Raw genomic sequence first — 15618 nt, forward strand, 5'->3', positions numbered from 1 at the left:
CTCTGAAAAGCCTGAAATAGCAAACTATACATCCCAAATCATAATTTTCTGACAACGCATACCTATGAAAGGCTAAGAAATCCAGCTCAGAAAAGTCGAAAATAGCAAACTACACATCCCAAATCATAGGTTTCAGACACCACACACCTATGAAAGACTAAGAAATCCAACTCAGAAAAGTCAAAAAAGCAAACTACATATCCCAAATCATAAGTTTCACTCAACACACACCAACGAAATGCTAATAAACCTAGCTCATAAAATCCTGAAATAGCAAACTACTCATCCCAAAGTATTGGTTTCAGTCAACACACACCTACGAATGGCTAGGAAATCCTGCTCAGAAAAGCCTGAAGTAGCAAACTACACATCCCAAATCATAGGTTTCAGACAACTCACATCAACGAAAGACGGGTGCTCGGGGAGAGCGTTTGTGGGTCTGTGGGTCCCTGGTGGGCGGGGGGTCCTTGGGGTGCGGGGGGGTACATTTGGGGACGGGGGTTTGGGCTTTGGGGGCGGGGGATGGCTTTTGGGGGTCTGGGTGGGCCTTTGGGTGCCTGGGGGACATTTGGGGGCCGGTGGAGGGCCTTTGGGGCGCCGGTGGCCCTTTGGGAGCCCGGGGGACCTTTGAGGACCATGGGAGGGTATTTGGGGCAGTTGGGGGCCGGTGGAGGGCCTTTGGGACCCCGTTGGTCCTTTGGGAGCTCGATGGGCCTTTGGGGGGCCCGGGGATGGCCTTTGGGGGTCTGGGTGGGCCTTTGGGGGCGCCGGTGGCCCTTTGGGAGCTTGGGGGGCCTTTGAGGGTCCGGGGGGACAGTTGGGGGCCTGGGGGACATTTGGGGACCGGTGGAGGGCCTTTGGGAGCTTGGGGGGCTTTTGAGGACCGGGGGCTTCCTTCGGGGTTGGGGTAGGAGGATTGGAACCCTTTGGGGTTGGGTTAGAGGACCTCACAACACTGTTCAAATGAAACTTGTGTATTATAACGACCACAGAGTTTCACCATTAAATTCTCTTCTAAAATCTTTCCTAAAATCATGTTTTAAAATGTCTCTAACCGTTTCGCCGAAATAGTTCCATAGCCTGTCTAAAACGGTTTCGCCCAAATAATCCCTAAACGTAAATTCAGCGTGTTCCTTTGTTATTGGCATCTCTGCGCTAACGCATTTCAAATTAATATAAAACCTTTTCGCGCGCTAAAACAATTCATCGCTAAGATGCTTCTTGCCTAATTGTTTCCATGGCCTTTGGCTATTAATATCCTTTGGAGTTCGACCAAAAGAGTTGTTTCCGAGGCAAAGACATTAATGACTTGGATCTATTCCTGGAGAATCGTTTCTAGGCGAAAATTTTTAAAGTCTGATAGATGATGTCATTGATTGATTGATCTGTCAAGAAAGGGAAATTAATTTGTTGTTTCTAAGGGGAATTATTGATTCACGATAGGTGAATTGAGGTCGACAGCACAGGTGTTCCAAATTCCGGGTTTTTGTTGTTGTAAGTGCACGCTCTCAGCGAATGTCAAGGTCGTTGTTGTTGTTGTTCAATTTAGGTCATTGACCCCATTAACCACGTGTTCTCCCTAATGAGTCTATGCCCATATATGGTGCCCCGTCAGTATTCTATGCACATATATGGACCATAAACCACGTGGTTCGTCCCGGTGTTGTAAGTGCACGCTCTCAGTGAATGTCAAGGTCGATGTTGTTGTTGTTGACACACTTTGATTACGCAATCAATTTCTCGGAAATTCACTTCCCCCTCGAGTCCTAGATCAATAACATTGTTCCCGTTAGAATTCAATGCGCATGTGCAACCTTCGCCCCGGAGCTATTACACATAGAAACATCAAATAAATCGAAGTTGGAAAAAGAGGTCATTGACCGATTACGCAATCTTTCTCCCTAGGGAGGCTATGCCCTTATTTGGAGCATAAACCACGTGGTTAGTACGGGATCAATAGGGTCACTTCTACTTACTTTTTTTGCTTGTCTTTCTTGTTGTTCTGTTTGTCTTTTTACTGTCTGTTTCTTTCGGTTTCTTTTGTTAGTTATGTTTGTTTGTAGTTTGATACACTAGTGGGTAAACTTGTTCTACAATCTATATTAGTGTCTTGCCGTAGTCTAATAAGGTTCATCAAACAGTTGTGATTTTAGTCGTTTGATTTTCTTTTTCACTTGTTTTTCTTGTTACCACCATTTTTGCAATTTTGCTTGTTTGTCTTGTTTGGTTTCCTTTGTTTGTTTGTAGTTTGATAAGCTACCGAGCGATATTGCAATTAGTTTCTTACCACTGACTAATAGGGTTCTCCAACTATTATGTCTCTAGTCGTTTGGTTTTCTTTTTTCGCTTGTCTCTCTTGTACTCCTAGAGCCATGCTCCTTGGCAAAAAGTCAATCAAAATTATCCGTGCAGATACTAGACTTATCTATCACCAAGTAAAGTGACATCATTTTTATACAATCCTAAAAAGGGCTTATTCCAGATTTACCTCTCACTCACTCAAACTATCTGTCTTGGCTTTTTCTACAATTAGCCATGGCTTGATACACCCAACTGCTTGATTTTATTTCAACTGACCAAACCAGTGAAGACCAAGACCTCTGCTAATAAAAAAAAAAAGAGTAGAGTTTCTGTACTTTTGTTGACCTTGTTTGATAGACTACCAAAAACTATGGGAAGGTGGTATAACTAGAAAATGAAATCCAATTTCGAAATGAAATATATCTATGTTTTTTAGAGTCTCCGAGTAAGGATTTGGCGCTGTCTTTGCTTTTTTAATTGAATCACCTGAAGCTGTTCTAATTTTAGAGCTAGTGTTATCCTATTTTTTACAGCACTGATGCTGCACTGTCTGTGTGTGTATACATCCATATAAATTCTGGTCTAAGATTCAACCAGTGTGGTTTGTTGGTTCTACATCCAGCGACTACATTACCGTTGTGACATTATTCTTGCAAACAAAATTGATCGCTTTAACGTACTTATCTTACATAGCATACATGGATATTACAGCTCACTTGACTACAGTTGAGTTTTAGTCATCTGATGACTGATAACATACCACTGATGACTAGAGCTCATCCATCAGTTGAAGCAAATCCCAGTTCGTTACATATAAATTTCCGCACTAAAGGGTTCTGATAATTCAAACCCCTGATAATTCTGACGCCTTGAATGAGGCCAATATTGAACAAAATAAAAAGACATTGCATGTATCTAGGTTGTCAAAAAGACATATCTGCAATAGCTCAGGAACGGTTATGAATGTTAAGTTGAACCTTCCAGGAGATTTTTAACTAAATCAAAAGATATTGCGTTCAAATAAGTTGTCAAAAGGATGCATCTCCAATATATTTGGAACATCTAACAGTATTGCGTTGAAGCTTTCAGAATATATCGGGGGACATGTTCAACTGCATAAAAAGACGATGTGTACATCCAGGTTCTACCGCCAGGTCTTGGCAGCAGCCAAACTCCTATTTGTAGTAATTTCTGTTCACCTTAGGTTTGACTTCAGCATTCATTTAAATTTCTACTCACTTAAGGATTTATCTGTTCATTTACATCAGTATCTATTATTCTTATATTTGATGTGATTTTTATTTTAGTTTTTGTTTGTTTTAGGTTTATTTATTCTTTAATAGTAGATTTCTGGTCGTTTTAAGTTTGAATTATTATGAGACATTATCTCTGCTAGTCTGAAGTTTTAATATGGCTATTTACTTTCCCTTCAAAAACTCATTTTTGAGAACGTTTCTTAAAATTTAGGATATGAAAATTTAGAACTGATCGTGTTAGTGGAGTGGTCGATGGCCATACTCCTATTTATTTTAATCTTTTTTTGTATCTTAAACGGTTATTTTTGTTCTAATGTCCTTATACGTCTTTTTTTTTTTTTTTTAGCTCTCTTCGTATTTCAATTTAAATTGACAGACATATACTGCTGTTTACCTCTGAGTTTTTATATTTTTTACACTTTTTGTTGTACCCTTCCGTATTATTCAAAAGATAAATAATGCACCCAAGTGTATTTTAAAAATTTGAAGCTACACGGCAACCAGGCAGCATCCAAAAACATTTATTCGCCAATATTTCAAAAGAGAATAAATAAGTACAGATTTGTAAAGCCAGAAGCAGAGAATTGGAATGGATCAACGACGAAGCTGCAACCAGCTACAAATTAGAAAGCCTTAAAAGAAATTTAAAAGGTAGTGTATTTTATAGTGAAGCGTGCTGATGTCTGGAGTCTTTTTAAGCTGAGGTCATAATTTGTAAGACCAAGCAAGTGCACCACATCTGTTAGGTTTTTACCATCTTTTCTTTCATATCCTGACCTTCAAGTATTATTTTTGCTGCTTCTAAAAGACAGTACGTTGAAGGGAGAAGTGGGGATCCGCGACTTTTACTGAGGTGAGTTTTACTGGAAGGCAGAATTGTTTTAATTCGTACAGTGTATTTACTGTTCTAAGCAAAAGGCATAAGATTACCTCTTTTGGAGTCAATAATAACAATTATTATCATTTGTGTTGCTGTCTGTAACAAAACGAAATTTTGTATTTTTATTTATGAAGGCGATTTTAAAAATAAAACTTTGCCTTATGCAAGACCGGGCTGCGGATATTTGACACCCTGTACAAACATTCATCACTATGAATTTTGTATTTATAGTACTAATATACAACTCACAGTACCTTTAAGGTACTGTTGAACTAATTGGTACACAGCGCTATAGACCGTCTAAGGAATGCAGTCACGGAGACCCGTAAAGCGGGTAATTGCTATCTAAATTGATCGAAGAGCGTGGTTTCTCATTAAATTTGCAATATTTAAATTGTTGTTTTTTGGGGTTTAGGGGGGGGGGGTATCTAGGTTAGGTTAAGTTCCGTATTTAATACATGCTATGGTTTACCCCCCCCCCTAATGTGCAAATATATAGCCCAAATTTGTTTCTAAATTATTACATATTCATCATATTTTATTTTTTTTTATTAGCATTAACCAAACTTGGCTTCTTTCGTGTGTACCATTAAGTGCAACAGTACCACTTTTAATAAAAGGGTTCACAAGCAATCACACCATTTTAGAGGCACCATTCTAAAATTACATGTTTGTCATTGTTATTATAATATACGTTCATGTCTTTATTACTGTAAGTGGCAAGCGCAAGCTTACTGCTTTTGGGTTTAATAAGGCTCAGTAGACAAAGACCCACTAGAGGAATCTCTATCATCGTCTACCTCATTTTCAAAAAAGCGCGATACATGTCTTTTTGGTTTTAGCCCGGCAATATATTTTTTATAACATCTCTCCATTGTTCATTTCATGAAGTTAACCAATTTGGCTAGTTAGCCACTCAGTTAAACATAAGAGTAAAGAGATAGAGAAGCTCATAAAAGGAAACTTTTTTGATTTTGGTAAAGGGGAAAAAAGAACAGAGTATGGGAAGTGGGTAAAATAGGAAGCTGGTAAAAAAAACTTTTTTTCCCTTCTGGTAAAATATAAAGAGCAAAGGATATTGGACACTGGAAAAATGTGAAACTGGTCCTTCAGGCGAAAAGAATAATGAGGAGAGAGTATGACAGTCTGGTGAAAGGAAACTTTTTTCCTTTTGGTGAAGGTAAAAAAAGAACAAAGAGTACGGGAAGCTGGAAAACTGAGAAGCTTGTAAAAGGAAACTCTTTTTGTCCTTTTGGTAACGGAAAAAGAAGAACAAAGAGTACGGGAAGCTGGAAAACTGAGAAGATTGTAAAAGGAAACTTTTTTTTTACTTTTGCTAAGAAGAGAATGGCAATCTAGTAAATGCAAAGCTGGTAAAAGGAAACTCTTTTTGTCCTTTTGGTAACGGAAAAAGAAGAACAGAGTACGGGAAGCTGGAAAACTAAGAAGCTTGTAAAAGGAAACTTTTTTTTTTTACTTTTGCTAAGAAGAGAATGGCAATCTAGTAAATGCAAAGCTGGTAAAAGGAAACTCTTTTTGTCCTTTTGGTAACGGAAAAAGAAGAACAGAGTATGGGAAACAGGTCAAAGGAAACTCTTTTTTTTTCATTTTGGTAAAAGGAAAAAGAAGAGCCAAGAGTATGACGAGCTGATAAAAGAAAACTCGATATTTTATCAGGGAAGAAAAATTCACGGTAACTATATTACCCAAAAAAATCCTAATTTCAGCTGTATTTTTTCTACATTTGCTTTACATTGGGTCAAAGATGATAGAACCGCTTGTGTCAAAAGGGCATAACCATGATATTTGTCAACATTTTTTTGTAACAGGTTTGAGTTTTTCAAACTCACCTAGCCCTAACTATGATATAATCAATAAGAGTTTTTTCAACACAATAATCGGATTGCTTCAAAAAATTTCAGTTTGGACTTCTTCTGGGGTAGCGTCAATTTGTTCTTGTTGCTAGCAGTTGTAAAGAATTGAAGAAGAATACAGAAAAAAGTCAAAACAAAATACATATGGGGAAGGTCTAAGACGGGAAAAAAAGATAGAAGAGACATGAATATTCGTATATTTTCAGCAGTATGTTAACAAAAAGAATATAACGAAGCTTTATTGAAATCATTTCTAGTTGCTTAAAAAGAAACAATAAAAGAAATACACTCAAAGTATACATTTTTTCAATGTGAAAAGCTGAGTATAAGAAAGGAAGAACAGAAAAATGGCACAGAAACATAATACTGGAGAATACTCTCGAGAGTACTAGACAACCCAGTCTAAAATTTAGCTTTATTCCAGTTCACTAATAAAATGCTAATTCATTCCCAGGTTCCTTTCCCCTTTTTCCTCATTATCGTCACTATTTAAATAACACTGGCGCTTATTACCATTTACATTTATAAACAGACTTATTTTAGTAATTTATGTTGTCCTTAAGTTTGATTTTATCTTTTACTGAATCCTTTTAGGTTTAACTTTTTCATGCATAATAATGCCTGTCTAAGTTTGAATTCTTATATTAGTTCATTTCTACCCGTTTGAAATTATAAAATTACTCTTTATTTTCGCAACAAATTTAAAAACTTGATTACGATCCCCAAATAAAGTATCAAACGCCCTTAACGTAGATGGCACTAGTATTGATTTCCGTAGTAAAACTTATTCTATCTCTTCTTAAGACAAGCATCTTGTCCTTAGCACGAGAGTCCTTAAGACAGAGCATAGATTATTACTGACAAAAATATTATCTAATTTGTAGAAATATTACTTCAACTTAAAAACTTACGCGCTTTTTTTGCATAAAAACTTATTATTTATCAGCATTTTTATTAATATTTTCCTTACAGAAATTTAACTTTCGTGTAAATATTCCACAAGAGACGACAAATTTTAGAGTAAAGAGAAAACCTAAAAAAGCAAAGAGAGAAGAAAAACGAAAACTTTCTATCATCCAATTATTTTTCTATAAACCAGTTTCCACTATCCCCAGTTTTTTCGGGGTTTCCCCGAATGTCTCCGAAATAAAAAAAAAAATCGATTATCCAAAATCTCTCTGAAAACTCACGTTAATAAGAATTAGCTATTTGTACTTCACATTATCGCTCGTGGATGTACGAACTTTAATTTTCGGGAGATTTTGGAAAACCCAATTATCTTTTACGGATATTCGGGATTATCCAAAATATTTGGGGATAGTGGAAGCCACCATACGAACGGTAATGAGGTATTCAGCATATGCTATCACATGCTGAAAGACGAACATGAGTACATTAATAGTAACGAAACATTTGAAAAAATGGAGGGTAAAGGAACACAGAATATAGTCAATTTTAGCGTAAAAAAACTAATAAGTTGACGAGTAAGCCTTAAAGCTGTTTAAAAGGACATTTAATATCATCATACAGATTATGTCCCGTTAAGTACTTCTTTTTCTCATACAGACCAATTTTATGAGGTGGAGGGAGGAGAAGGACTGTTCTTAAAATTAATGGAAATAGAAAAAAAAATATTTCCTTTTGGATGAGGCTAAGCAACAAACCAAAAAAGAAAGAATACAATTTGTCATAAAGTCACCGCATTTTGCCCTTGAATGTCACCTTAGGGGGGTATTATACTAGCCCGATTTTTCATAAGTCCTGAAAAAGCCCTGCAAAAAAAAAGGTCATTATAATAACCAACGATAGGATCACTGATACTAATAGATTTATCCCCCCCCCGCCCCGCTTTAAGGTGCTGGTGATCCTTTTCTTGCACATGATGAAATACGATATGTTCACTACCTAGGAATCCGGTTTTATCATCCTCTCGTTATTTTTAGCAATTACTATTTATTTACCAGCATCTTTAACATAGAATATATTTTCATATCAGAACACGTGATGAAAAACATAACTTTGACAATAATAGCCAGGAGTCTATTAGGAGGATGTCTTGAGACTAAAAAAAAAAAAAAAAAAAAAAAAAAAAAAAAAAAAAAAAAAAAAAAAAAAAAAAAAACAACAACTATCTTTATCATATTTATTACAAAAATTTAGCTGTCAGATTAAAATTTTTTACCTTTTTAGATTATTTTATGTGGTTATTTCTAATTTATTGTTATTTTCAATACTGGGCAACTTTTTTTTTTCATTCAAAGCCCTTTTCAAGATGATTTAATCCGTAACAAAAGAAAAAGACAATGTTCGTTCAATCATTTTGTTCATATTACATGTGTTTTTCTTTGCTTTTCGATCGTATTCTACTCTAATAAATTCGATTTGAATTCGAGCAAACTCATGAACAGGTTGTCTGTTAATAATAACAAGGTCTTTATACAACTTTGGGTAAAAAGAAAAGTAAAGAGTAAAGATAAAGGAAAAAACACAAACTTCTTCACATTTAGGGGCAGCATGAGACATCGGCAACTAGAATGAACAAATCCGGCATGCTTACTTTGAAGAAAGGAAAGGAATAAAACAGAAAATAATTGTACAGAGCGCTCTGACTTCGTATAGACATGGCCGTATCCAGGGGAGAGGTACCCGGTTGATCCCCCCTCGAAATGTTTGTCCAACTCGTACAATAGTTACAAAAATAAATATAATACATGCCCAATGGAAGTTTTTTTTTACCCCCCCCCCCTTCCCGAAACAAAATCCTTGATACAACCCTGGTTATGGACCATCTCAAATTAGAAAGTGTACGCCAGTTTTAAGCTTAGTTTTATTTATTATATATTATACAGTTAAAATATATTACATAAAAAAAGTGCAACCTGTGGGTTAATGTAAATTTGTATCCGGAAGTGTAAATAGAGTTTACATCACTGCATGGCTGCATGTCTACAGCATGATTACAACAGATTCTTTGGAGGCCACATAAGTTTCTCATGTTCAGTAAATTTCCCGTAATAGTTTTAACGTTCATTTGAACTGTGAATAAAAGTCAAAAGGAATCCGAGCAAACCTATACGTGCGAGCACAAGGGAGGGAGGGGGGATAATTCACCCCTAAAGATCACGCAGGAAGTAATCCTTAATTTTAAATCACTCATAGCTACGTGGTAAGGACATTAAAATGTACAAAATTGACAAATCAGATCCGGTTTCACATAAAGTTTTATGTTACGTAATTTTTATTCAAAAGTCAAAAAACTAAAAAATATTCATCGGGTTTTTGACTGTTATTAATAAATTTTTTTTTTATTTTACGCAGCAATTATTTTGTATTTGTGTTACTTTTTTTGTGGGCTTACAATTTAATTTTTATTTCTTTTGGTCAACGCAATTTATAAGCTTTCTTTTAAATGAGAAAAGATGATGCGATACATTTTGAAAAAGAACAAAATTCCTAGTGAGACCCACAAAAACGGATAGAAACAATCAGTAGAGCACACTGGGTTTAAGCATAAAGGGCTTAGAAATTCTTTGAATTAATATAGCCCACATTCGGGCTAATAATCATAATAATTAAAAAAAAAGGTTACTGTGGTTCTACGGACTGTGGAAACTTGACAACCCCTGTGCTACAGATCTATGCTATTTCAACTTAATATTTAAAATTACACAAAAGTTATTTCGACATAATAAAATTAAAACAGATGAATATTAATGCACGCAACATAAAGTTTTCCATGTATTTAGGATAAAAAAAATCACTTAACTGATTTGTTTTTCATCAATATAAGATAATATACCAGCTATTGACCTACTTAAACCCTGACCTTCTACTTAAATCAAGCAACTTTCACTTGCAGTCTACAAAAATTCAAGATTTATATACCATTTTAAAATGAACGCACTGGAGATTTAGAACATATTAAAACTTCTCGACAATGTCGCATCTGTTTTTTTTTGATTTTTTGAGAATAGATGTCACTAGTCAACCATTTACCAGCGCCTTCAGAAAATTGCCAAAACTAATGCATTCTGCTAAGAAAATTGTTGTGTTCTGGTGATACATAGCTCATCGATATAAGTGAGGGTAAAAAAGCGTTCTGGCACAACGTATACTACCTTATCTTGATGTTGAAAATAAGAAGGAGGGGGGGGGGGGGGAAACAATGTTTGTGTATTAGGAAAAAGTCACAAAATGTGATTTCGTAATAGATCTATTTCTGCTTTGGAAAATTTTATGTACTTCGATCATGACTTGAAGCAAAGTTAAGAACATAAAAAAACAAAAAAACAAACAAACAAATCACAGTATACTTCTACAACTAATGTTTAGGAGTCAAATTAATAAAAAAAAACGCAATTGCATTACACAAGATTAATGGATGGATAAGTATAAATACTAAAAACATTTACTAAAAAAAGAACAAATATTTATTAAACAATAATACTTTCGCTCAATATTTAAAAAAGCAAATCCTTAAATCCTTGCCGCTCTCCCACTATTAACCACCATTGTTAGTATCACTCGTTATGTAACGAGAATCATCGCTGCATTAATATTTGTAACTGAAAGCGCTGTTAAACTCAATGTTTATTCTTGTTTTTCTTATTAGCGTGGGTTAGGAGATTCGGCCATGGCTGGTGTGTGAGACTGTGATGCTGTGGCGGATTGAGATTCCGCTCTTCTGATGTAAAGATTCAGAAGTTTCAACTTGCTGGGGTTCAGGGAGTCATAATAGTCAAGCATACCGCTTTCGCCCACTGCAATGTGCAGAGCTACCATAGCAAACACCGCAGCTTTCCGTACAATACTTTCTGAACTGTCATAAGACTGTAAATAGAAAGAATAAATTTAATTGAAAAAAAAAAAAAAAATAAAAAGAAGCGAAATATACATTGTTCACAAGGGCGTATCCAGGATTTTGTAAAGGAGAGGGCGCTTTTTTCGGGGGGTTGGTAGGTTTTACAAGAAAAAACTTTAAAAAACGCACCAAAAAAGTTTTCATATGGATTTCTGTCACGTTTTCACGATTAAGACAAAAATTTCATGGGGGGGGGGGGGGCTGAAACAATAGTCTATAAAGAAAAATATTTTTTATCGAGTTATTAGTTATCGTATTATCGTATAATTTTCATCAAACAGTGTACATTTTACCGATAATTTACTTTCAGTACTGTCATAAAACTATGAATAGGAAGAATAAACTGAGTAATAAAAGAGAGAAATAAAAAACATATACACTATTCAAACTGTGGGACATTGTTAGCAAGAACAAAGTATCGTCAAAAAGAGATTTTAAAGAGATTTCATTATTTTAATTGCATTTGATTGATAAGATTTATCATTCCTGGCGTTAGATTTATATTTGACCTGAAAATAATACGCAGAAGTCATACGGAAATGTCTCACAAAACAAATTCTCCTAGGTGTAGAAGGACTAACAAAGGTTCTTTGATTTTCATTAAATAGTGTACATTTTGCCGACAATTTGCTTCGGGACTGTCATGAAACTATTAATAGCACAAATAAACTGAGTTGAAAGAAAATCAATAAATTTTAAATAAAAAGAAACAAAATATATACTATTGAAACTGGGAAACATTGGTAGCAAAAATAAAGTATTGTCGAAAATAGATGGCACAAGGACTTCATTATTTTTAGTGGCACTTCATGGATAAAATGTATTGGTGTAAGATTTAAATTTGACTCAAAAATATTATGGACACGTCCAATGGAAATTTCGCGCAAAACAAATTGCCATAGGTATAGAAGGTATTGCGTATTGAAATATGCATTTGGGTACGAGATAAATTTCATTTCCCCTTTCATATAAATTCACTTTTTTCCTTTTCCATTATTTCTTTAAATACCTTGATTTTAAATCCTTCAATCCTGCTTTAAATATATGGTCTAATTGCATTAAACTTCTATTTGCTTCCCCGGATGCCGGTGAATTGGGCAACAAAAGCTCATTCATTATTATCTTTTCCTTATTGGTCGAATCTCCAGGCTCCGCGAGAGAGGGCAGCTTCACTTTGCTTTATTTGTATGATTTTTATAGAGTTTTGTGTTGACTGTGGTTTGATAATTAAAAGTGAGTTGCTGTTTTTCTTATATTACGAGACTGGTTATTCCTTAATCTGAGACAGGTTAGGGAAGTTGGTCAGAGCTGATTGGTCGAAGACATCCCCAGGGAAAAAAGGGAGTAGCGGGGTATCGGTTTTCTTACGCCGACGTATAACCGGGAAATTAAAGGCTAAAAACGTTAGCCTATAAAGAAATGTAGGTTTTATTGAGTTCTTAGTTATTATAACTAGGAGGTTTTAAACTTCCTGAGAGGGTGTAAAAAGGGAGGCTTTGAATAGATTGGGATGGAGGAGGAACGTGCGTAGTTGTGTTGGCCTCAGACGGCTTGGTGCTGCGGTAAGTTGTTAGTAGTAGTAGTAGTTATTGTATAAAGCGCAGGCTTCCTCCATTGGGGCCCTAACAGCGTCGTACGGTAATATATGCTGAAGTGCACATTCAATGATAGTAGGGTGCCAGAGTCTAGGAGATATCATAGGGTTCATAAAAACATCTGGAAAAGCCAAAAGTACTCCCCGGAACAACAACTGAAACTCTTCAATAGCGTCGTTCTCTCAACTCTGTTGTGGTAAAAAAAAAACAAAAAACATGATGCTTAGGGACAAATAATCTCCATTCATTAGACGCAAAAACTAGCAAATGCTGATATACTACGAAATTCATCGTTTTTAAGCCGTTCCCAGGCATTTACGGGCAATCATAACACTAGTATCCACGCATAATAGGATTAACTTATGCCGACTAACAATACCCAGAATTAAGGGTATTAAGTATTTGGAGGCGCATGCAGATGAGGCTTTAAGCATATTTAGGGGTAGATGCAGACGAGACATTAAGAAGCAAATGCACGCTTATTAAGTTTCCTGCTGTTCAATTTAGTACAATACGTCCCTTGCCTCATCTTCAGTCTCTTCGAGCTTCACAAAATTAAGACATACTGGTTTTGACTGTTGAGCGTAGTTTTGCTTCAGTTAGGAGAATCTAGGAACCAGTTAAAACTGTTTAACTACTTTCTCTTCTTCAGTAATGTTAAGTTTCGGCATGTCATTTTGAATAATAAAATATAGGAACATGTTTTGTTAACATGTTCGGTTGTGGAAATGGAATTCATGGCTATAATAGTAGACAGAATGAAGATATTAGGATGCTAATAACAAAATCATGTTCGGTATTTTATTTTTGCGTCCACGACGATTGTGGTTCAATGTTCCAAGTAATGTTCAAAATACTGACGAATAAATACGTAATGCTGAACATAATCTCATTCATGTGCTATGTGCTATAAAGATGTGCTATATTAATAAGGACTATTAGTTGCTCTTCAGGTCTTTTTTTTCTTGATGATCCGCATGTTATATTCTCTATGTGTGTGTGTTTATGAATCTCCGCTTTAAAGAGACACAATCAGCACGTTAATATAGGATTGCAAATTAATAATTCTGTGGGTGTTCTCTCGCTTTACGCTCATTTTTGTTTTGCTATTCATTTTTGCTGAAATTTATTGTTTATTTTAACCAAAGCTTGTGTTAGCAGTGTGTTGACCTCTGCATGTCAATATGTGACCATGGGTTCAATTCTAATTCCTAGGTATTACCTGCCCCCCTCCCCTCCAAAAAAAGATCCAGCAACTGAAACGTCGACAAAGAGTCCTAAGAGCTTAATGGCAACCAATCTGTTCTATATTTTGTTTCTCAGTTTTACTGAATGAGATGAACTGAATACTTAGACACAATACTTTTTTTTAGGTTGAGATGGCTAGGACACGTTCTGCAGAAGAATGACAAATTTCCAAAGATTGCACTTTTCGGCCAGCCAACTAGGGCGAAATAAAAAGCAGGTCGTCCTTGAATGGGTGGGAGGAGGTTATTAGGAAGGACTTAGTAAAAATTGGAACTTCATGGGAGAGGATAAAGAGTGAAGCTAAAAAGGGAGGCGGGTGTAAAGAGGAAGGCTTTCAAGAGATTAGGATAGAGGAGAAGCTTGCGTAGATGTGTTGGCCTCGGGCGGCTTGGTGCTGCAGTCAGCTGTTAGTAGTAATAGTAGTAGTATATGCCCATACAACCTATGTGCTGTTGCAATGACTCTCTTCAGATACCAGTTTGTTCATCATTTTTGTAGTCACCTCATATACATTCCCCCCCCCCCCCGATTAGTTTAGCCATATTTCGAAAGGGATAGTTATTTGCTTTGGCCTCTAAACGTCATGTCGCCCAAAGAAATAAATGACTTCGTGTGGGCTAATATTGGATTAATTTCTCTTTCGATCCCGAGCTCCAAATGTATTTTCTCTGGCTAGCAGAATTATGTTTGCAGTAAACGCTTCCGATTTGTGCACTGCCAAAATCGTAACATTTGAGTTCTTTTTCAGATATGCGTTAAAAAAAAAAAAAAAAATTGAGAAATTTCTATTGAAATAGCAAGGACATCAACGAAGTGACACTTTTGCCCGCCTACACCCATTTTTGATTTTCAAAAAAATTCTTTTGGTTCATTCAAAGTTATGAAATTTTTAGGGCATTCTCACATTGCCGTCAGGGTTGTCACATAAAATTGTGGAAACAAATAAGGAAAACTATTTGGCTAAAACTTGAAAATTCGCCCGTAAAAATTAAAATATTGATAATCTGTTGATTCCCGAAGATACACATTCAAAGGACAGCTATACCTTCTTAAGCAGCTTGGTCCCGTATATTTTTAGCCTATTTTTTGGCTGATTTTCCACCAATGTTTCTTTATTAATTTCGGTGCCTGCTACTATAAAAAGCTGCGTAACTGCAAATGGACGTCTTTTTCATTAAAAAACTGAAATCCCATTTTTCCTAATTTTCCAAAATAAAAAACTGAAATCCCGTTTTTCCTAATTTTTCAAGATAAAAAACTGAAATCCCGTTTTTCTTAATTTTTCAAGATAAATTGGTTTCCATTTAACCAATTCAAACATTCCGATTTCATGTTCTTTGTCCTTGGTGCTTTAAGGCTTCAGATAAATTTAGTTTGAATTAGAAATACCATCCGGAATTCACAAACTCTGCTTGCACGTTTTCGCTTGACAAATCCTTTCAGTTTGCCATTACTTAATTTTACTGTTATTCAATTTTTTGTTTTTTGGCATTGATATTCTTGTGATGTTTGATTTACGCCCTATGCGCCATCAATGGCTCTGGATGATCTTTATATCTTTTTCTAACGAAAGGGCTTATGAGCAGGAATTTAAAAACTGGTC

The 15618-nt window shown here is 35.7% G+C and overlaps 1 protein-coding gene across 6 annotated transcripts in view; it reads right to left on the bottom strand.

The window, feature by feature from the left end:
- Positions 1–8423: 8423 nt before the first annotated feature.
- chb (CLIP-associating protein) overlaps positions 8424–15618 on the bottom strand; it is a 224423-nt gene continuing 217228 nt past the window's right edge. For all 6 annotated transcript variants that reach the window (XM_089089866.1, XM_089089869.1, XM_089089867.1 and 3 more), the window contains one exon: positions 8424–11141. In XM_089089866.1, coding sequence (XP_088945992.1) covers positions 10920–11141 — 222 coding nt within the window. In that variant the 3' untranslated portion in view covers positions 8424–10919. The remainder of the gene's footprint in view (positions 11142–15618) is intronic.

Source organism: Artemia sp. Qi Xiang Cuo, chromosome 5, assembly GCF_049724085.1.
Source record: "Artemia sp. Qi Xiang Cuo chromosome 5, ASM4972408v1, whole genome shotgun sequence".
Taxonomy (NCBI): domain Eukaryota; kingdom Metazoa; phylum Arthropoda; class Branchiopoda; order Anostraca; family Artemiidae; genus Artemia; species Artemia sp. Qi Xiang Cuo.